The sequence below is a fragment of the Lithobates pipiens genome, unplaced genomic scaffold (assembly GCF_037356315.1).
Source record: "Lithobates pipiens isolate NorthernLeopardFrog02 unplaced genomic scaffold, aLitPip1_a1.2 Scaffold_1, whole genome shotgun sequence".
NCBI lineage: Eukaryota > Metazoa > Chordata > Amphibia > Anura > Ranidae > Lithobates > Lithobates pipiens.
Genome location: NW_027507685.1, coordinates 174827738 through 174852238, shown reverse-complemented (window position 1 = coordinate 174852238; position 24501 = coordinate 174827738). Strand labels below are relative to the sequence as shown.

The 24501-nt window shown below is 43.6% G+C and overlaps 1 protein-coding gene across 1 annotated transcript; it reads left to right on the top strand.

Annotated features, from left to right (window-relative positions):
* Window positions 1-657: 657 nt before the first annotated feature.
* LOC143979395 (uncharacterized) lies at window positions 658-23712 on the top strand. The gene is made up of 7 exons (XM_077478931.1): window positions 658-828; window positions 6735-6929; window positions 7999-8107; window positions 12317-12415; window positions 13706-13804; window positions 17978-18100; window positions 22423-23712. The coding sequence occupies exons 1-7, from the start codon at window positions 751-753 to the stop codon at window positions 23151-23153; spliced, it is 1434 nt and encodes a 477-aa protein (XP_077335057.1). The 5' UTR covers window positions 658-750; the 3' UTR covers window positions 23154-23712.
* Window positions 23713-24501: the final 789 nt, after the last annotated feature.

Below are 24501 nucleotides of genomic sequence, written 5' to 3'. Positions count from 1 at the left end.
CTATGCCATGTACTTGTATGAGAAAGTATCCGGTTCTCTTTGTATTGCTTCCATTGTGTGATATCCATGGTGTTCCTGCCAGTCCCTCTGCTTTCCTATTAAAAACTGCATTAGTTGCCCTTATTCAGGCTTTTTCCCCAGTTATTTTCACCTGGTGATCCTGCCAGTAATGGGATTGTTGTCTTTGAGTGACACCGCTCGCTTCCTGCACTGTATCCATGGAGGAGCAGGGTTGCCACCCTAGACTGCTGTCCTGATCTATACTACAAATGCCTCCCCTTCATCTCACCCCCATTACATAGGGAGGATTTGTTCTGCAATTCACAGAAGAGGGCTGAAAAAAAAAAAAAAGGATTTCAGGTCAGTGCACAGAAAGTTAGACACTGGAATTTTGGCAGGATCAACAGTCACTTTTCTGTAATTGAAGAAAATTGAATTTGCCTGAAAAAAAGAAAACAAATGCAGCCACCACATCTAAGGATGGATAAACTGCAATCTATTACATTTTTGTTGTTGGGTTTAGATATCATTAGAAGATGGAAGTAGTTGTCAAGAGACGACTTGCACCTTGTTTAGTACACCGTGTTTCCAAAGCTGTCAAAGTCTACAGTTGGCTACAGAGACAATTTTAGTAGATTTTGGAGGAAAGACATTCTAGGTAACGGTCTTCTGCCTCTTTTTAGGGTGCTATGAAGCTTTGAGAAATATACATTACCTGTCCAGAGAGAGAACTTGCTGAGCTTATCTAATATGGTGAAGGAGAGAGAGCAGTTGGCAGAAGCCATATTAAATCATGCCCTGGAGATCATCTGCTTGTTGACGGTGGAGGTAAGGAGGGTTGGCTGAAGGAGTAACATAGGGGCACCAGCACTTGAAATAGACGTCCCCTTTAAGTAACATACAGTATACTAGATACAACTAGAACCACATAGAATGTTCTTGTTTATAAATGGGACATAGACAATGTACTTAAAATGGTTGTAAACCTCAGACATAAAATATGAACAAAACATATCTGTCTATAGTGTGTGCTTGTCTCAATCCAGAGCACTAAGTGTAATTTCTGTCTGCTGCTTCATTCCTCTATGATGGGACTTGTAGTTTAGCAACAGTTGGAGGTCCGCTAATTGCATATCCCTCCTCTATTAGCAGGGATATATATTGTATGAAGGGAGTGTCCCTCTCTGTCCAATCAGCTATCAGAGCTCTCCTCACTGAGCTCTGAATTGTGTAATTCCAAGAGCTCGTCCATTGAAATGTAGCACTTTCAATGGATGTCGAGAAGAGAATTGTTGTGGAAATTTTATGAAGATATATTTTTGCTGTGGTCATGCCTGTTTACTTGGGGATATGCGGGAAATAGTGTGATAGGTAAGATGCATTATACCATTAGACAAAATGGGCGCTTATTAGCGCAAAAGCGTATAGTGGGTTTTTCCACGACAAGAAGACTGCAGATAAACCAATGCAACTTATGTAGGAGGATTTGTTTAATCTCTGAGTCACTTCACTGGGTGCATCTCAAAAAATGTGAATACCATCAAAAAGTTCGTTTATTTCAGTAATTCAATTCAAAAAGTGAAACTCATGTATTTTATATAAATTCATTACACAGAATGATATTTTTCAAGCATTTCTTTCTTTTCATTTTGATGATTATGGCTTACAGCTAATGAAAACCCAAAATTCAATATCTCAGAAAATTAGAATATTACATAAGACCAATAAAAAAGTATATCCATGTACAGTATATTATGCACTCATTACTTGGTTGGGGCTCCTCTTGCATGAATTATTGCATCAATGCGGCGTGGCATGGAGGCGATCAGCCTGGGGCACTGCTGAGGTGTTATGGAAGCCCAGGTTGCTTTGATAGCGGCTCATCTGCATTGTTGGGTCTGGTGTCCCTCATCTTCCTCTTGACAATACTGCACAGATTCTCTATGGGGTTTAGTCAGGGGAGTTTGCTGGCCAATCAAGCACAGTGATACCATGATCATTAAACCAGGTATTGGTACTTTTGGCAGTGTGGGCAGGTGCCAAGTCTTGCTGGAAAATGAAATTGACATCTCCATAAAGCTGGTTAGCAGAGGGAAGCATGAAGTGCTCTAGAATTTCCTGGTAGAGAGTTGCGCAGAATTTGGACTTGATAAAACCCAGTGGACCAACACCAGCAGATGGCATGGCTCCCCAAATCATCACTGACTGTGGCAACTTCACACTGGACCACATGCAACTTGGATTCTGTGCCTTTCCACTCTTCCTTCAGTCTCCAGGACCTTGGTTTCCAAATGAAATGCAGAATGTACATTTATCCAAAAAGAGAACTTTGGACCACTGAGCAACAGTCCAGTCCTTTTTTCTCCTTAGCCCAGGTAAGACGCTTCTGACATTGTCTCTGGTTCATTTGGTCTTGACACAAGGAATGTTGCTTTTATCCCTGTTGCTTGTGCACATTCCCTACACCATAAGAATAATCATAACGGCTATTCAGCTGCTTGATTGTTCTTACAGGCAACAGGAAGGGACGTCCACCCCCCCTCCCACCTCCCTCCAGTGCTTCTTCCGGCTCCCCCTGCAATCAGGCAAACCAGAAAAGGAACCGACCAGCGCCGGATGCTAGCCATAGAGATTTCTGGTGGGCCAGATGGTCCCCGGAGTCTTTATGATCGTTTGGAGGCCGGACACAATACTATGATGTCATGCCCGGCCTCTGCATTTGAAAAAATGCCGCCGCCTTGGCTGGGAAGCCAGCATCCTTATTTTTTTTTATTTTTTATTTTAGGCTTCCCAGCCTAGAGGTGAGATCTGAGGACTTACTGACCCCATATCTCACTGTAAAGAGGACCTGTCATGTCATATTCCTTTTACAAGGGATGTTTACATTCCTTGTAATAGGAATTAATGTGATTAAAAAAAAATGTAAAAAGAAAGTATCAATCTAGAAAAATAAAAGTAAAATTAACAATAAAAAAATAAATGAAAGCGCCCCCTGGCCCCGTGTGCTCGCTTGAAGAAGCGAACACATACGTAAGTTGCGCCCACATATGTAAATGGCATTCAGACCACACATGTGAGGTATGGCCACAAACGTTAGAGTGAGAGCAATAATTCTAGCCCAAGACCTCCTCTGTAACTCAAAACATGTAACCTGTAATAATTTTTAAAACGCCGCCTATGGGGATTTTTAAGTACCGAAGTTTGGCGCCATTCCATGAGCGTTTGCAGTTTTGAAGTATGACATGTTGGGTATCTATTTATTCAGCGTAACATCATCTTTCATATTATGCAAAAAAAATTGGACTAACTTTACTGTTTTTTTTTTTTTTTTTTTTTAAACCACTTGCCAATTGCTGCACGCTGATATACGTTGGCAAAATGACATCTATGGGAAAATGGGCGTACCTGTACATATCCTTTAATTGGTGGGACTAGCAGGCGCGCACACGCCGCCGCGTACAGCGTGTCCGCTGGTGTCCCACGATCGTGTCACGTAGCCGCAGAACGGGAAGATGCCTATGTAAACAAGGCATTTCCTTGTTCTGCCTAGTGACATGACAGGGATCTACTGCTCCCTGTCATCAAGAGCAGTGATCGCTGTCATGTCAGTGGTAGCCCACCCCCCTCCCCCCACAGTTAGAGAATCACTCCCTAGGACACACTTAACCCCTTAATCACCCCCTAGTGTTTAATCACTTTCCTGCTAGTATCATTTAGACAGTAATCAGTGCATTTTTATAGCACTGATTGCTATATAAATGACAATGGTCCCAAAATAGTGTCTGCCATAATGTCACAGTCACGATAAAAATTGCAGATCGCCACCTGTACTTATAAAAAAAAATTTATAATAAAAAAAGGCCATAAAACTATCTCCTATTTTGTAGATGCTAAAACCTTTGTGCAAACCAATCTATATATGCTAATTGCCATTTTTTTCCCAAAAATATGTAGAAGAATACATATCAGCCTAAACTGAGGAAAAAAATCTGTTTTTATTATATATTTTTTGAGGGATATTTATTATAGCAAAAAGTAAAAAAATATTGCTTTTTTTTTTCAAAATTGACGTTCTTTTTTTTTTGTTTATAGCGCAAAAAAATTAAAACCGCAGAGGTGATCAAATACCACCAAAAGCTCTATTTGTGGGGAAAAAAATAATGTCAATTTTGTTTTGGTGTAATGTCCCACAGCCGCACATTTGTCAGTTAAAGCAACGTAGTGCCTAATCGCAAAGAGTGCTCTGGGGTAAAAGGGGTAAAATCTTCTGGGGCTGAAGTGGTTAATGCATGAAACTGCACAAATACCATGCGAGATAAAAAGTTGCAAGGACCGCCATTTTATTCTCTAGTGTCTCTGATGAAAAGAAATATATAATGTTGGGGCCTTTGGCAAAAAAAATTATGATTTTTACATGTAGGAGAGAAATGTTAGAATTGGCCTGGTGGGCAAGTGGTTAATATGCTTGGATACAGCACTCTGTGAACAGCCAGCTTCTTTAGCAATGACCTTTTGTGACTTACCCTCCTTGTAGAGGGTGTCAATGACTGTCTTCTGGATAACTGTCAAGCTAGCAGTCTTCCCCATGATTGTGTAACCTACTGAACCGGACTGCAAGACCGTTTAAAGTGGTTGTAAACCCATGGGGGGAAAAAAATAAAAGCAACCTGCAAGGCAAAGGCATAATGAGCTAGTATGCATAGCATACTAGCTCATTATGAATAACTTACCTGAGAACGAAGCCCCCGAATCGGTCCTCCATCTTCATGTCTGCCGCTGCCATGGATCCCGGAGTGACTTCCGGGTCTCGCTGCTCCGGCGCTGTGATTCGCCGGAGCAGCGATGACGTCACTCCCGCGCATGCACACGGGAGCCGCCACTCGCGGCATATCACCGCGATCTGCGACCTGCCCAGTGCGCCTGCACACTGCTGTCTACGGCGCATGCGCCGTAGACAGCGGTGGCTGTCTTTTTTTGTAAATATATCCTAAACCGTATAGGTTTAGGAGATATTTCTTGTACCTACAGGTAAGCCTTAATCTAGGCTTACCTGTAGGTCAAAGTGGTTTGTAAGGGTTTACAACCACTTACATGTATTTTGAGTAATGAGCTGATTAGAATGTGACACCATGGGGTCTACAATATTGAACTTTATCACAATATCCAAATTTTCGGAGATACTGAATTTTGTGTTTTCACTAGCCATAATCATCAAAATTAAAAGAAAGAAAAGCTTGTAATGTATCCAGGTTTTTATTGTTATCTGGCATTCTATTAGAGAGATTTGCCTTTTCCTCCTATCCAGCTGGAAACGTTTTTTTCACCAGATAGGTAGTGAGAAAAAAAATCTGGAACAGGGATGTAGATGAGAATAAAACCCTGACGGGTTCTATCCTCCCCTACTTTACTAAAGAAAAGCATTTTTATGTCTTTTTTGTGTTGCTGTCGGAGAGTTCCTCTCACTTCCTGTCTGATAAAACGGCAGCAGGACAGGAGGTGAGGGGAAATCTGTTTAAAGAAGACTCAGGTGGCAGTAAAAACCTTACAGGGATTCTAACCCTTCCCCAATCTTCGACAACCCTAGGAAAAACTGTTTTAGCTTTACATTTTAATTATTGCTGCAGAGGCCACTATAGAGGCACCTTCATTGCATTTAGAGATGGCAATAGGACATGCTAGAAGGCTGTCTGTGACCAGGTCCATAGCTGCACCTATCATTTGGTCTAGTCTCAATATAAACTTTATTACCAAAAGTATTGGGACACCTGCCTTTACATGCACATGAACTTTAATGACATCCCAGTCTTAGTCCGTAGGCTTCTATATTGCGTTGGCCCATCCTTTGCAGCTATAACAGCTTTAACTCTTCTGGGAAGACAAGGTTTAGGAGTGTGTCTATGGGAATGTTTTTACCATTCTTCCACAAGTGCATTTGTGAGGTCAGGCACTGATGTTGGACAAGAAGGCCTGGCTTGCATTCTCCCCTCTAATTCATCCCAATGGTGTTCTATTGGGTTGAGGTCAGGATTCTGTGCAGGCCAGTCAAGTTCCTCCACTCTAAACTCATTCATGTCATGTTGGAACAGAAAGGGGCCATCCCCAAACTGTTCCCAGAAAAGTTGGGAGCATGAAATTGTCCAAAATGTATTGGTATGCTGACGCCTTAAGAGTTCCCTTCACTGGAACTAAAGGGCCAAGCCCAACCCCTGAAAAACAACCCCACGCCATAATCCCCCCTCCACCAAATGATTTGGACCAGTACACAAAGAAAGGTCCATAAAGACATGGATGAGCGAGTTTGGAGTGGAGGAACTTGACTGGCCTGCACCTCCTGACTGACAGTCCTGACCTTAACCTGATAGAACACACTTGGGATGAATTGGAGCGGAGACTGCGAGCCAGACCTTCTAGTCCACATCAGTGCCTGACCTCACAAATGCACTTCTGTAAGAATGGTAAAACATTCCCATAGAAACACTCGTAGACCTTGTGGACAGCCTTCCCAGGAGAGTTGAAGCTGTTATAGCTGCAAAGGGTGGGCCAACTCACAATTGAACCCTACGGACTAAGACTGAGATGTCATTAAAGTTCATGTGCGGGTTAGGGCGTCTCAATACTTTTGATAACATTGTATATGTCCATGTGCCTTCTCTTTGGCACAGGAGTTTGTAGAATACATTATTGAGATATCTGCTAAACAGCTGAAGTTACTTTTCACTTCTTCCTCTCTGCAGGATTTTAAAGTTGTGAAGAAACCGGATGGGACCCGATGTTCATACAGTATTTGTGCCACAGATATTGAAAGCAATGGCTGCGACTCCCCTTCAGGATGTCCGGAGCTCTCCTTTACTCTCCTGGGAATGGGAGACAAGACTCAGAAGATGATTGTGGAAATGGCCAACAAAATTGTCCGGCTGTTGGCTAGGGAGGTGGGAAATTCATGAATATACTTTTTTTTTTCCCCTCTACTAGACTCTGGTAGAGAACTTGTAAATATCTATACAACATGGGGCTTTGCCTCACCCACCTTACTACTAGTTAAAGTGTTACTAAACCCAGGTAACACTTGGCGATGTCACAAAGTACCCACCATTCGGAGGGTAAGCAGGACCACCATCTGTAAATCCGTAAAGCGCCTCCCATCTCCCTCACTCAGCTGACCAGCCTGGTGACAGCAGGGCTTGCGCGGGTGGCGTCACGTGACGCTGGTGACGTCAACGCGTTTTGTGTTTTTGTTTGGTTTTCACACCTTAAGTACCCATCGTAGTCTAGATGTAGAAGCCTGTGTCATTGTGAAGCTGTGATACCATCTTGGTTTAAAATATTACATATTGCCATATCTTGCCAACATTAATACATTTTTTTTTTTTTTTTAGATTACACTCTATTATTATCCATAACCTCTATTTAATCCTGGTTCTCTATACCTGGATTTGCTTTTTGCATTATGTTTTAGTTAGTTGGTCTCGCACAGTACACGGAAATGCAATCATTTTAGTAAATATAAACCGCTAAATACCTTTTCTCATCAGCAGTATATAGCAGTCTTGTGACTTCTATCAGTGTCTGGTTAAATCTTTCATTCTCCTCTGACTGTCCTATGAGGCTGCAGGACCCCTGACCCTCTGTCTGGAGAGTGCTGATTGGCCCTGTGCTGATCACATGCACTCTCCAAAAAAAAAAAAAAAACTCTAGCAATACAAAACTGAGCAGGTGAAGCTGGCCCCCAATGCTCTGTGCTAGCAGCAGATGGATTGGGGACAGTGGAAGAAGGGGAGGATCAGAGAAGACAAGATCAAACCAACTTTTTACACAATGCAGAAGAATAACCTCTTAGGTTCCGCAGTGAGTAGAACAAGCATGCTTTACTGCATATACAGACTGATTTTACTGTGGTGGCTTTAGTAACACTTTAAGAGATAATTTTGCTCCTTCAACCTGTTTGTCCAAAGTTGTCTTATCCTATATAAAATGTCTGCTGCTCCCCTTTTATTTCAGGTGCCTTTAAAGTGTGAGGATGTTGCAATTTATTTCTCTAACGATGAAGAGGAATATCTTGAAGGACATGGGGAGCAATCTAAGAACAACCTGGGCACCTGTAGCATTGGTGAGAAAACTGATAAATCTAACTTCAAAAACCTCAGGGCACTTCCTATGCCTAGACACTCCGGTGCCTTTAGTCTCCTAGCTGCATATCACCATTGTAAGGCATTGCTGCCTCTGTTAATCTGTGAGATAAATAAATGCCATTACTGTTCTCCTTGCTGGAAAGGAAGCTGTATGTGAGCACCTGCCGTGCAAGTATCTCCCTGCTTCTGCTTCATTCCATAGATCTGTGCTTCTTCTTCTTCCATTTCTCCTATTGCTTCTTGATAATGACCCCACCAGTCATCAGGTGAAGTTCTAACATGAGAAAGCAAAGAACTGCCTCTACCAAGATGGCCACCTCCACGCAGAGAGACAGTTCAGAACAAAGTATGGTAAATGACTAATCGAGAAAAGATCAGCTGCAGGGAGACCCCAGGCAGTACTGGTGACTAGTCCTCTGCCCTCTATCTGCCCTTTTTTTTCTTTTTTGGCACAGTTTCCACAGTTCAGGGACTACTTAACCACTTCAGCTCTGGAACATTTACCCCCCTTCATAACCAGGCCATTTGTTGCGATACGGCACTGCGTTACTTTACCTGACGATTGTGTCGTCTTGCGACATTGTACGCTAATAAAATGTATATCGTTTTATTTTCCCCACAAATTTAGCTTTTTTTTGGTGACATCTGCTCACCTTTTGTGTTTTTATTTTTTAGCACTATAAAGAAAAACATACCAACAATTAAAAAAAAAATATATATATATATATATATATATATATATATTTTTACTTTCTGCTAAAAAAAACATATCCAATAAAAAAAAAAGAAAAAAAAAATCGAATTTCTTCATCAATTTAGTTCAATGTGTATTCTGCTGCATATTTTTGGTGAATAAAAAAAAATAAATTGGTTTGCGCAAAAGTTATCGCTTCTACAAATTATGGGATATATTTTTGGAATTTTTAATTATTTTTATTTTTTTACTAGTAATGGCAGCGGTCAGAGACTAATGCCTTGTACACACGATCAGAAATTACGACGGATAAGGTCCGATCAGATTATATTGTCGGAAAATCTGATCGTGTGTGGGCTCTATCGAATTCCGACGGAAAAAATTTGAGAGCAGGATCTCAAATTTTCTGACAAAAAAAAATCCAATCGGACTTTTTCCGATCATTTGCAGTGCAGACGGGCACTGCTATCTACGGCGCATGTGCCGTAGACAGCGGCACGCAGGTGCACTGAGCGGGGCATCGTCGATGACGGCAATGCCGCGAGTCTCGGCTCCCGTGCTCATGCGTGGGAGTGACGTCATCGCTGCTCCGGCGAATCACAGCGCCGGAGAAGCGAGACCCACGGAGACCCACCAAGAAGATGGAGGCTCGGAACTACAGGGGACAGCGGTGACTTCGCTGGCTCCTGTGTCAGGTAAGTGACACATAATGGGCTACTATGCGATGCATAGTAGTCCATAATGCTTTGCCTTTACAGGGAATGAAAGAGGAAGTAAACTCATCAGGGTTTACTTCCTCTTTAACTGACACTTTTGGCAGTGTTTGGGGACCAGTGACACTAAAACAGTGATCAGTGCTAAAAAATATGCATGGTCACTGTACTAATGACACTGGCAGGGAAGGGGTGATTAAAGGGTTAAAATTGTCCCTAGGGAGTGCTTGCTAACAGCAGGAGTGGGTCGCCGGCGTGCACACCCCAGACCCTAAACTGGAAAATCATGTGCAGGTACATGGTTCTGCACAGAGCGGCTGCCATGCCGCAGTAAATGTACATAGGGCGGTCGGCATCTGGTTAAAATAGAACTTCACTCTCTCTCAACACTGACTATTTTTAATCCTTATTTTGATAGCATTAGTAAATAGATAGTCATAAGGCCCAGGTGGGGAGGATGAGTCTTCAGGTGGGAATAGGAGTCTTCATGTGGGGAGGATGAGTTTTCTTAGCTAACTAAGCACACCCTCTTGCCTGAATACCTGAGCTAAGGGCAGATGGATTCCATGAAGTAAATACTACATGAATCATCTGCCCTTACTCAAGATGGCCATGGCCAGAAATGCTAGAGGCTGTCTTTCAGCGTGATTTCTTAAAATAAAGAACGGAGACATGGACAGATTGGTGCGTTTGATTTTAAAAGTATAAAATGAATTGAACAACGTTCCACTTTAACTCCTTAACCCATTCTCTGTCCTCTCCTCATTGCTGATATACACTTGAGAACTCTCCATGCTCTCTCCTTCATAGTGGCAGAACACAGATCGGCAGGTCCTCTTTGTAAACTAAAGTTGTGATCCTCAGTGTAGCAAATCACAATAAAAAGGTATATAGCTGTGAAAACACAACAATGTAACAATACAGCATGACAGATATGCTGACGCATTTCATTAAAAAGAAGAAGTTTGGCCAGGAACTGGTCATGGGGAGCTGTTGAGCATCTCATCTCATCTCATCTCAGGAGTGTTGCTGGTAGTCAGAACCATGGAGAAGGCCAGTTGCTTGATAACAGATTATGACAATATGAGTGTTTTGAAATACAAAAATCAGTTTATGATAAGATATACACCCCGATCAGCCATAACATTATGACCAGCCACCTAATACAGATACAGAATCCTTTATTAATCCCAAAGGCAAATTGTTATTATTGAGTAGGTCCCTCTTTTGCCACCAAAACAGCCCTGACCCACTTATGGACTCTACTAGACCTATAAAGGTATGCTGTGGTATGTATACAAAAGAGTGACAATCACTCCAACCTATAACTAACCTTTTCACTATGATGCACACGGAGGAGTAGCTCACAAAATGCTCCAACTTGGAGCACTCTGAAAATTCTAGCGTTAAGGCCGCAGTATACAGCGGAGCCTTGACAGCTCTGTGGCTTACACATTTTTTTGCAAATGGGTTTAAACAAAACCTTCTGTTTTTAACGTGTATTGTTAGACAGGGTCAGTTTGGTTGTTTTGCAGGCTGGCTGGGAAAACGTGCTTGGAAATCTTTTGTTTGTGGTGCTGTGGTGTCTTGCCTTCCCATGTTGCATCCTGGTTATATCTCCTGCCCCGGTAAGCGACTCACATGCCCATTCACATGATGTAAAAGAAAACATGTTTCATCAGACCAGGCCACCTTCTTCCATTAATCAAAAAAAAAAAACAGCCGACACACGAATGCTTCTTCTTAATGCACTTTATTCCAGCATATGCAGCAGTAATAACATGACAAATGCATTTATCATATGCAGCAGTAAAAACATGACAAATGCATTTATCATATGCATATGCTGAAAAAAAAACTACATTTGTGTGCCGGCTGTTTTTTGATTTGTGGAACTGTTGTGGACTTTCCAGCACTCAGCTTTATCTTATCTTGCGGTGGAACTTGGGTAAACTATAGTGCACCCCACCTTCTTCCATTGCTCCGTGGTCCAGCTCTGATACTCACATGCTCAATGTAGGCGCTTTTAGCTGCGGACACGGGTCAGTATGGGCACCCTGACTGATCTGCGGCTACGCAGCCCCATACACAACCAACTGCGATGCGCTCGGTGCTCTGACACCTTCCTATCATGTGCGTGAATGTAAATATAAAACCTACACCCGTGCAAACTATACAGAGTAAATTATATATCAAAGTCCATTAATAATGAAAACAGATCCAATCTTCAACTGTGAGACGTGTTTGATCCACCACCAGTGTGTCAAGATTCACTTCTTACCGGAACTTAATGACCCCCCGTTACAGAGGGTCATAGAAGGCATGTACTGATAATATATTTCCTGGGCCCTCAGATACTCCTCCTGGTCTCCTTATTGCACACTTCCCAAACCATAGGTGGTATACCCAGCGCTCTTCACATCACCCTGCATGAACCAAAACTCCTTGGTATTATGAATAGCATGAAAGAAATAGATGCTCCAATAGTGTAAAAAACCTCCAATTTATTTAGCAAAAAAAAAAAACCTCAATTGCACTTACAAAAACGACGATGTTTAGAAGCCCAAAGTCCTGTGCGCCGGCCGGCACACACACGGACAACCAGTGCCTCCTAGATCTCCAACCACATACACGAGGTGACGTCAGCGCGTCGCTCCGCCCTACACGTTTCGTAATAGAGTTACGCCGTCCAGGGGTATACCACCTATGGGAGGGAAAGTGGTTGAGAATGTTTATTGAAAATACAATTGAACGTGGCCTTTTCTTTTAATCCATTTCAGACCAACCAACAGCCCCATTGCAGCAAAGGACAGAAAAAAATTGCCCCATCAATCTTTGCATTAAAGAGGAGCGGGAAGAAGAACTTCATCATTCCGCTGGTAAGTATTCAGTTTCTACAAAATAGAGATCCGTATTATGCATGGCTTTGTAATCAGTAATGTGTTGGATTGCCCTGAAGCAAGGGGTCCTGGTTTCAATACCTATGAAGCACACTACTTACACCCATCTTGTATGTTTTTCCTATGTTTTATGGGTTTGGTGTGCTGCTTGAGTTGTACGCTATAACCCAAAAATAGACAGTTAATTCTAAGGCCTCCTGCACACTGGGCATCAAAAACACCACTTTTAAGGGTGTTTGACTTTTTGGTTGGGCGAGCTTGGAGATGGCAGGTCCAGTGCTGAAGGTGTCAAATTGCACTGAGTTCCAGGAAGTTCATGGAATGCTGATGGGAAGCCAAGCTTCCTCCAATGATTAAGTACCCTGAGAAGTTACTCTGTACTTCTCCCCAGCCTGAGAAGCTGGCATCTTCTGTGAAAACTGCCCAGTTTATTAGGGAAAAAAATATTTTTTCCTGACTCCATTGTCAAAGTGGAAATCCACACACCATTCTCGCTCGATGGCTGCAACACAGCATTTAAAGTGTCAGTCTGCTCCTTAAGGCTGTGATACATAAAAAAAATGCTGCACCCTTTGCTCCCCTGTATCCTGAGGGAATCAGAGTGACAGCACCCCTGGAACCAGTTTAAAGGGCATGACCCTGACTTACATTGCCAGTAGTTATGGCCCCAAACAAGGGGTCAGGATGCTGAGAAAAAGCCCCATCCAGGTTTTCACCAATCCTGGTGGGCATACTCCAGGAGGAGTCTTCAGGGTTAGGGCTCCACTGGCGGGCAGACCACAGTCCTGGACCAAAGTAGTGCCCTCCGACTAATTTATTGTATTGCACCATGTGCTAAGGTGAGTGCCTTGTTTAGGACCCAGTACTTGCAGAAGCTTTATAGGCTGGCCCCACATCTTCTTTCTGATGGGTTCCAGGTACAGTTCCTCAAGGCTCAGTCTGGGAAATAACTAAAAAGCTGAAATGAGATGGTCACAGTGGCTTTGAGGCAGCTAAAGCTTGATAGCGGAATCTTGGGAAGAAGCAATAGACCAAAAGATAATGGTTTACTTCTCCTATTGGAGAGAAGACATCAATCAGTAAGGAAAGTAGTAAAATCTGAGGCTGATTGGGAGGGGGTGGCACTGTCCTTGTAGCTTATTTTTTGCCAGTGTCCAGTAACCTGAAGGTAGCTGCCCATAACCATGGTTAAGACTGAAGATCTGTTTCTTGTGCTTTAAAATTACAAAATGCAGTATAATGTGGAGTTTTTGTTTAATTTAATTTCAGAACAGCCAACAGCCCCAGTGCAGCAAAGTACAGAACAAATTTACCCCATCAAATGTCGCATTAAAGAGGAACCAGATGTAGAAGCTCATCGTGTCACTGGCAAGTATTCATTTATAGTTTATTAACAGTATGCATGGCTTTGTGATTGGTGATGCGTTGGATTGCCTTTCCTTGAGTTCTGGTTTTAATTCACACCAAGCGGCTGCTTATACCCATCTTATATGTTCCTCCCGTGTTTTTAATGGTTGGCTCCAGCTGCTTCTGATTCATCCTGCACCCTAAAAGTACGCTGTTATCCTCTCTTTTTAAAGTGATTGTAAACCTTCAACTTGTAAAACAACCTATTCTGTTTAAAATAGAAATGAAAGGCAAACATTTGTGTATAGATTTTAAAATAAAGTTCTAAATACATTTTCTCCCCCTTTTTTTTTCACAAGTGAGCACATTCCCTCTGTTCTCAGCTGCATAACAACTAGAGGAGGATAAACAGCAGCACACTGAGCTTCCCAGTGAAAGACTGTGCAGGCGGGGGTCAGGACAAGACTGATCACTGGAGGAGATAAGGCTGAGTTCTCAGCACAGCTAAAGAACTGACCATGTTGTGTCCTGTGCTTAGCTGGTTAGTTATTAATAGGAAAGCAGACAGACTGGCAGGTACACTGCGATTTTTAGCGGGACTGCCACATTGCAGGGGACAGATCGGACACTTTTGACACTTTTTTGCGACCGTTGACATTGATTACTGTATAAATGTCACCGACAGGGAAGGGGTTAACATTAGGGGCCGATCAAAGGGTTAAGTGTGTTCCCTGGTAGGTGTTTCTAACTGTATGGGAGCTGGGCCGACTGGAGGAGGAGAGAGATCGCTGTTCCTAATCACTAGGAACAGCAGATCTCTCTCTCTAACTCCCCTGTTCGAATGGGAATCCGTCGGTTTACATTGACAGATCCCCGTTCTGGTTCTCATTCCCACGATAGCGGGTGGTCGGCGGACTTTGCGGTCACCAGCCACCTGCATCAGGTACCCCACCATGCTGGTAATGCTCTTAAAGGAGCCGACCTTCCCCCTCGGCAATTTGAGGGAACGTGCCGACCTGCCGCTGTCGGCCCTTTAAGACGCTGTAGGAGGTGCGTGCCCGCAGCGTGTGCATGGAACCGATGCAAGTGCCCAGCGACAGGACCCTGGGACAGGTAAGTGTCCGAATTATTAAAAGTCAGCAGCTGCAGTATTTGTAGCTGCTGACTTTTATTTTTTTTATTTTTTTTAAGTGGGAACCTCGCTTTAATGGTTTAGCACTTTATGGATGCATATCAGATACTCATACTTATACCGAGCACTTTTTTCAGCACTGATTATTTGCACTTTATTTACTTTTTTATTGTCATTTTTGCACTCAAATGTACCTTTTTAGATTTGTACTTTATTGATCTATTTCAGGGGTGTCCAAACTTTTTTCAAAGAGGGCCAGATTTGATGAAGTGAACATGCACGAGGGCCGACCATTTTGCCTGACATTCTTTGAACCATTGAAAATTCGGTCTAAGTGTGTCCATCCGAGCGCTAATACGCGGCCCAACAAGAATTCTCTTGCCTTTGTCGCGCTCATTCCCAACACACAAACGAATGCTCTGCACTTTAGGGGGTACCGTTAATTCTTAATGGTACCCCACACATTGGAAAATGTAGGGTGCTTTTGGTGCAGTGCAATAAAAAAAAAAAAAAAGCTTGGGGGCTTCTTTCCCTGCATTTTTGTGAGTAGGGAAGTCCATTGAAATGAATGGGCTGCCCAGCACACAGTACGCAGCCACACAGATGTGAACCAAGGGCTTGTTCACATGTCAGGTTGGAGGGGCATTAAAAACACATGGTCAAGCTGTTTTTACCACCCCCAACTTCTCCCACTTTAGCTGCAGAGGGAGCAGCTGGGGGTGTACACAGGCTGTGGCTGCAGCTGGAGGTATACCCAGGGTGAATGGGCCTGCACTTCAAGTACACACAGTTGCGGTATAGTGATGCTGCTGTTTTTACGGGCTTAAAACAGGTGGTGAGGAGGCAACATAATGCCTCTTTACCGCCATTCAAATGCCTCTGAAAAGAGATCTGTGCTTGAATTGCTTTTCAGAGGAGCAGCAGTACTGGGTATTATCACACACAAGCCCTACAAAAGCAGTTTTGATGGTACAAGAATGGGGGGGGGGGGGGTCCGGATTAAAAGTAACATATACACAGACACATATACACACATGCAGACACACATACAGACAAATGCACGCCGCACACACACACATACATACAGACACATGTGCACACACACATACAGACACATACAGACACATACAGACACACACACACACACACACACACATACATGCACACACATACAGACACGTGCACACACACATACACACAGTCATACATACAGACACACGCATACACATACATACACACACAGACATACATACAGACACATGTGCACACACACACACACACACATACAGACACATGTGCACACACACACACACATACAGACACATGTGCACACACACACACACACATACAGACACATGTGCACACACACACACACACATACAGACACATGTGCACACACACACACACATACAGACACATGTGCACACACACACACACACATACAGACACATGTGCACACATACAGACATACATGCATACACACACACACAAATAAAGCCCTTTTTAACACTAATTTAGCTTGTAGCATAGTACAGTACCTTTGCAGCTTCCTCATTCAGCCGGGTACTGCACTGTAGGGGGAAGCAGAGAGCACAGCACACTCCTCTGCACTTTACTTTCACTTTTGAAGCTCACGGAGCTTCTCACAGTGCCGGGGATCGGGCTGATCTGACCGCCCTCATCCCACGGCACACTAAATTGAGAAAGACCAGGCGGGCCGTTCAAAACCGGACCGCGGGCCGGACTGTGGACATGCCTGATCTATTTAATAATTTGTTGCACGTAGGTGTTTCATTTTTAGACACATTGATTATGTATTTTTAATATTGCTTATACGCTGCACAGTTTACATACCAGTTTTTTTATTATCAGGTTTAGCAGTGGGTTCAATAGGTTTGGTTGAGACAGCATAAGATTGCGTTGTTTCTCCTTTCATTGTACTGTATCTGTAGTGTTTACTTATCTCTCTCCAAAGCCCTAAGTCCCGTGTCTTTCTGCTGCTCCGTTCTTCTGTTATCAGCATGATAACTTCTGACAAGCTCTCTGATACAGGAGATAAAAGCAGCTAGAAATTTATGTCGGGAGGGAACTTAGAGATGGATAAGCAGAGAGCTGGTCTATTCACAGTACAGCTCTGCAAGTTTCTTCATTCCTTTGCCTATGTGAAGGGGGTGGGGGGGGAGTTGTCTTTTCTCCAATGAGCTTACACACAGTGTATGCCCAGACTCCCGTCCCACTGCTGAAACAGGAGGAAACATTTCTAATACAATGTGTATTTTCTAAAGAATGTAGGAAGCTGAAGACAGCAGATATACATGTAAAACTTATGTAGGGAGATTTGTTTCATCTCTGTGTATCATCTGAGGCTGCTCCCTTCACTGGGTATATATGAGGTTTACATACACTTTTAAATTATGTGGGCATCTATAAATCTGTCACTTCTGACTTTGGCATAAGGGAAAGGCTACTGACAGAGCAGAACTTTTGTGGAGAACAGCAATTACCTATGCTGCGATCCTCTACTACACCTAGAAGACTGAGGACTTACTGTGAGTGCAGGGTGTCATGAGATCCTCCATCACTAAACACCCTATTGTTTACCATGTAGTGGTGCAGAGAGAGAGGGGCTGACATCATGTAAACACTCCTCTCTGCATCACTGAGGACCACCCAGCTTGGGGTAGAGGTGAAGAGGACCATAAGGCATCACGTGACCAGCCTGATGACTTTGGAAAAGAATTGGGGGGCAGGAGCTAAGAGTCCAGATTTGGGATTTTAAGAAAATCTGCCCCTTTCTACCATTCATGGAAAAGTGACAGGATCTCTTAAAAACTCATCCTAAGCACTGATGCACATCTTCCCTGTGCTCCTCCATGGTCATCTGTTGGTGCCCTCTGTCAATCCCCTGTATGCACATTAGGGGGTACGCTTGTATGACTGCAGAAGGAATACTGGATTTGAGTTGGGTCAGGGACTGATGAACCCTTAGAATAGAATTGTTTTAGTACATAGAGAAAAATTCAGTTTTTACATATTTAATGCACTTTTTCATGTCCCTCCAGAATCTCCCCAGTTCGTTCCTTTTCCTGATCAGGAACATGTTTATATTAGCGATCACATCAAGGAGGAGACAGAGGAGGGCCAAGATTTGTATATGTCTGTATCTGAGGACCCAGTCAGTCCAGGTAAGCACATTGTTCACCTTTTTTGTTGATGTCCACAGATTTATTTATTTTTATATAATTTTTGCACTGTTCAGTATTTCATTTGATGTAATTGTTATGGGGCATTTATGCTATTGTTTCACAATGATGCACAAAACAGTGTAGTTCCATTAATCTTTAATGGCATCCCAATGCACTGCAAAGTCAGCACAGAGCACCTGGAAACCATCTGTACGATATAGTGCCATGCCCTTTATATATGTGATGTGGTGTGGTGTGTTGGCAGCCCATTTAAATTGGTAACGTAATGTATTGAAAAAGTCTATAAGGGGCCCTTATGTTTGCCTCTTACAATAATAGCAGTACTTTTAGCTGTTTTGTAGAAGAGAGAGAGAAGTGGCGCCACCCAAGTGTAGTATTAATGTACAGGCTTTATTATCACAGGGTTAAAAACACTCACAAGACATAATTGATAAAAGTGCTCATCAATGGTACTCAGTCCTGGGGGGTCCTGCCATCCTGGAGGCTCTGCCGGTGTCATCCACGCTGCTGGAAGGAGATGGTAGGAGACACTGAGGTCCCTGTAGGTCCAGGAAGTCTCACGCTGGACCAGCATAGAACACACGGGCAGAAGTGACATCAGTGGAAGGGATGCAAGTCCCTACAGGGACCTCCGCGCCTCCTACCATCTCCTTCCAGCAGCGTGGCTGACACCGGCGGAGACTGCAGGACCCCCCAGGGCTGAGTACCATTGATAAACAGTTTATCAATTATGTCTTGTAATTGTTTTTAACTCTGTAATAATAAAGCCTGTACATTAATACTACACTCAGGTGGCGCCTCCCTTCTCTCTCACCTCTCTTCCATTTTCCAGAGTTGGACACACTCTTAGGATAGCTGCCACCACTAGCTGTTTAAGACCGATGGACTTATAGACTGAGCCTGTCTCTCTTTTTTTTTTTTTTAATCGATTGTTTTAGAGACTCGCTCTAATTTGGGCATATGCCCTCGGTGCACTGGATCTATCCTTTTTGTTTTGTACGTGTCTCTTACCTGTGTATCCTGCCACTATTCTAATTTTACTTTTATTACTTCCTGGAGAGAGTTGATTGTGCTGCAAGATTGTTGCTCAGTTTCCAAAAGTGTTGTCACCCACTCCCTGCAGCATAGACCCTCAGGTGTTGCCCCCCTGTAGGAAGCGTGGACAATGCCTACCTTTGGGGAGCGCTTAAATCTCCTCCCAGTCTTATTTTATCTGCCTGGAAATGGATGGAGGAAGTGAGATGAAGTGACAGTCATCAGTACATGCCACAGCTCCCGTGGAACAGAGGAAGATTGGAGGCTGAGTGGTCATGCAACCAATAAGTAAAGAATGCTATTTTCTTGCTCCTAGCAAGTTTGAATTCCATCAAAGCCTCTGGCTCATTCCTGGCATCTGCAAGAGACCAAGAATGGAGCCGTGTGTTGGGACAAAATATATCCAGTGAAGGAATACTGCAAAAAGTTTCAGTGCAGCACAGGCAGCGTTCACAGGAAATTACAAGCCAAGTAGATTTCTGGCAGGATGAACAGGAATTTTCTTGCACTTAATGGACAGATATGATGAATTTTTATATAAAAATTTTATTTTTAACAAACCAAAATAGAGAAAATAGGAGTAATGGCGCGTACACGCGATCTGACTTTTCGGCGGACTGGAATCCGTCAGACAATTCGATCGTGTGTGGGCTCCAGCGGACTCTTCCTTCCCAAAAGTCCGGCGGACCTAGAAATAAAACTTGCTTCAAATCTTTCCGACGGACTTGAGTCCGGTCTAAAAATCCAGTCGTCTGTGTGCTAGTCCAACAGACTAAAACCGATGCTAGGGCAGCGATTGGCTACTGGCTATGAACTTCCTTATTCTACATCATCACGTTCGAATCCATCTGACTTTTGGAGTGATCATGTGTGGGCAAGTCCATTCATTTGAAAATCCGGTGGACCTCCGCTGCAAAGTCCGTCGGATAGTCCGCCGAAAAGTCCGGTCGTGTGTACGTGGCATTAGAGTTAAAGTACACGTCAAGCCTACTCACTTGACTTATGTCCATGTAATATATGGATAGCACACACAAGGATCCATGCATTTAAAATAATATTCAAGTACATTTTTTTTTAAATAATAAATATATCAATACTGGTTTTGCCACAGAGCAGCCCCAATCTTTCTCTGCTCAGGTCCCAAGCTGGTGTCTTGTCAAATAGGGTCCTCCATCAGATGCTGTCCCCTGCGTACTGCGCATGCGCAGTACACAGGAACACAGATTCCGAAAATTGCCGAGGATGAACGGCGCCTGCGCCGTGAGTCCAGGTTCTATCCCCACTATCCAAGTGGACATAGAGTTAGAATAAAAAAGAGCCGAGCGCAGCGAGGCCGAGCCCGAAGCGTGGCGAGCGAAGCGCCCTCTAAAATTCACAACCCTATGTCCGCTTGGATGGTGGGGCTACCACCTCCACTCACGGCGCAGGCGCCGTTCAGCTTCGGAGATTTTCCGAAGCTTCGTCTGCTCCGTACTGCGCATGCGCAGTACGGAGCGGACACATATTGATGGCCGGACTCTATTAGGCAGAACACCGGCACTCCTGGCCCCTCCCTCCTGCCAGTTGCCTGCAAAGCAAGCAGCTTGCAATGGGGGCACCCAAGCAGGCTCACTCCTAAGCCGTGGCTCTGCATGTACATTCACACACAAAGCCCCATCTCAGCCTGGCCCACACCCCCCTCCTCGTTGGCTCACTGGGTGTCTTAGCCAGTGAGGAAAGAGAGTCCCCAGAGAGCCAAGGCTCAGCCTCCAAGAGCCTGAGACAGCCATTCCTGCCACCTCTACAGCCTGACGCTCTTGTGAGCACTGGATGGGCAGAGAAGGGAGCCACTAACTGTCAGTCATCAGCTCTCTGCTCACTGAAAAACCGAGCGATCAGTTATCTTGGATTGTTCAGTTCTCAGCATTAGAGGCAGCGGGGGACAGATGCAGCCTTGGACAGATGCCACATCCACCTAGGTGAGAGTATGTATATATATTTTTTAAGAACCCCATACTTCTCTTTTAAGCAAAACTGTCATGAAATTTTATTTCTTTTTTCCGTCAGAAGAGTCTTTAATTTTGCTCTAACGTGCCTTGTCTGGTCAGGACAAAGTGTCAGCTTTACTTTGATCCCTCACTACGCCCTAGCATATAACTATCTGCTCAACATCAGGAGCCAAAGCAAATACTCAGTACTTCTGGCTTTCTATGGCTAAGCCCAATAGCGAAATAAGTCAGAGGGAGGAGATCACTTGGGTAATGTGACTGCTTTGGAATAAACATTTAGGTGGAGGATGTACCTTATGGCCCTCAGAGGATATCTGAACATGGTGAATATATCTTTTCAAAGTATTTTCTTTGGTGAGGATGGACCTGTACAGAGTCAGCACCCAGAGGTGGAGAGTAGTTAGGGATGATGTGTATTCTTTGGAATATGGAGGAACATGTAGCCAGTATATGTTGTTACGTGGGGAGTCCAAACGCTTGCCAGTTCCAGCGACTCAAATAACTTAATTTTGCTCCAAGGAAACTAAGAATCTGTAACTGTGGAGGTACCGTATGCATTAAACTGAATTTTGCCTTGCATGGGCAAGACACAGGTTTTCTTTAAGGCCTTGCAAGAGGAGGCAGCAATCGGTGCCACTGAAGTCTCAGAGATCAGAGCAGTTGGCTGGTGGTTTAAACCATTCGTGCCCACATAAAATATAAAGTGGTTGTAAACCTCAGACATAAAGACAAAGAATATCCCTCTAGAGTGTGCACTTGTCTCAATTAAGAGCGCTGTCATTTTTGTCCACTGCTTCATTCCTCCACTATCAACATGAGTCACTTCTGACAAGTTTTCCTGACACCAAGTGAAAAAAAGGTGTCTACTCCAGTAGATTGACAGCCTCAACTCTGTTCCTGTAAAATTGGAGGGTGTGCCCCTTCCCTCCAATCAGCTCTTGGAGCTCTCCTTACTGTGCTCTGAAGTGTGTAATTTCAGCTCCCACCCCCTTTTCTGACATCTCAAATAAGCTTTATAATTTTAGCACATTGACTGTAGAAAAGAGTGTAGATAAACATGTACAACTTATGTAGGAGGATTTGTTTAATCTCTGTGTATCACCTGAGGCCATTCACTTCACTGGGTATACAGCATGCAAGTGTTTACAACCACGTTAAATAACAATTTTCTGAGGTTGGCCTTTAACAATTAGAACTGAATTTTATTCCAAAGCCTGTATATAGTGAACGTTACTCTGGAAATATTCATCTGTCACTGTTTTTTTTTTTTTTTATCAGAATGTATGTACAAAGACGAAGAATATTTACCACCAAAAACTAACAACAAAAGGTCCAGGACACACAAGCCAAGATTGGAGAAGACCTCTTTTTCCTGCAAAGTGTGTGGGAAAGTATTAGGAAGTAAGTGGACTCTTGATAAACACCTACTGATACATACCGGACAGCGGCCATTTCCATGCAATGAGTGCGAAAAAAGTTTCTCATGTAAGAACCACCTGGATGCTCACAAGAGAAGTCATACTGGAGAACGACCATTTGCCTGCAACCATTGTGACCGGAGGTTCTTCAATCACCAGCACCTCGTCCTCCATCAGGTAGTCCACACTGGTGAAAAGCCATACTCCTGTCCAGTGTGTGGGAAAGGCTTCACTCGGCAATCCAGCGTGGTTAAGCACTCCGGTATGCATGCAGAACAGAAGCCATTTGTGTGCAACGAGTGTGGAAAGAGTTACTGCCAATACGCCAGCCTAGTTGTCCACCAGCGGCAGCACTCAGGGGAGAAACCATTTGTCTGCAAGTACTGTGAGAAAGCTTTTCCATGTAAAGACACCATGTTGAAGCATCAAAGGGCTCACACGGGGGAAAAGCCCTTTGCATGTCCTCAGTGTGATAAACGTTTCATTGATAAATCCAGCATGACTAAGCATAAGCGTAAAGTACATGCCAAGGAATCTAAACCGGCCAGCTGGCTAGGGATGGAATCTGATCAAATTTTAGTGACTGTGTGATCACTTTTAAAAAATATATATATTAAATCGTCAGCAGATATGCTACTTAACATGCTTATTGTATCCCTGCATTTTTACAGGAAAGTATGCACAAAACTGATATTGGAGTTGATGGTGGACTGGGATGGAGTAAGGAGGTGGTTGTACATAACGGCCGTATCTTTCTACACTTTGGCCATATGGTAGGTGGTTCCAACAGGTGAAGCCCCAACATTTGTGGCTAGTGCCAGAGATTATCGCTAAGCTTCTGCCTGACATTCCTATTGGTCAATTACTATGACTAGTAGCCCTGCTAGACGATCGGAATGTGCAGGATGTAGGAAGGAGCTAGATTTGGCACTATTGGAAAGTCCCGTAACGTTGCCTCTTAGAACCCCCTGAGGTTCAGCCATGATGGAAAGATTTAGAAAGCTACTAAAAGTGTGTGCACTTCATACCTGAAGAAGTTTGTCTTTTTTCCCCTCAGTGACAGACTCTTTAAACCATAGATTCTTATCGGAGACTCTTGTGTTGGTTAGTACAGATTCACTTTAATGCAATAAAAATAATTTTAATAACAGCATGAATCCTGAAATCTGTTATTTAAAGGGATGATGTTTGCTGGCCTCCTTTTTAAAGAGGCCCTGTTACTGGTATTTGTTGTGTGTGTTTTTTATTTTATTTTTGGATAAAGTGGAGAGGGATTAGAACCGCTGGTAGATTTTATTGCTGTCTGTGGCCTCATTAGGGAGATTCACCCTCATTATATGTCCTGTTTACCATTAGAGATGGACGAACTTCCGACGGGACGTTTCGCGAACGCGGCCAAAAGTTTGCGAACCACAAAGTTTGCGGCGGGACCCATTGACTTCAATGCCAGGCGAACCTTAAAAACCTACAGGTCATATTTTCAGCCACAAAATACTTACTAGCGGTGCACACATAGTCCCACCACATGGCCACTGACATAACACATGTATGAAGTGAATCTGGGATCGACAACTACAAGCATTCTTTTTTTATCTGTGAAATTTTGACAATTCAGGACTCAGGAGCGCATGAAGGCAATGGAGGAGAGGAAAGGTCAGGGTAGGCTATGAAGAGGGTGCAGGAGATGATCACCAGCACCGTGATAGAGAGTACTGACACCAGCACCGTGATAGAGAGCACTGACACCAACACTTTGATATAGAGCACTGACACCAGCACCGTGATATAGAGCACTGACACCAGCACCGTGATATAGAGCACTGACACCAGCACCGTGATATAGAGCACTGACACCAGCACCGTGATAGAGAGCACTGACACCAGCACCGTGATAGAGAGCACTGACACCAGCACGAGATATAGAGGACTGACACCAGCA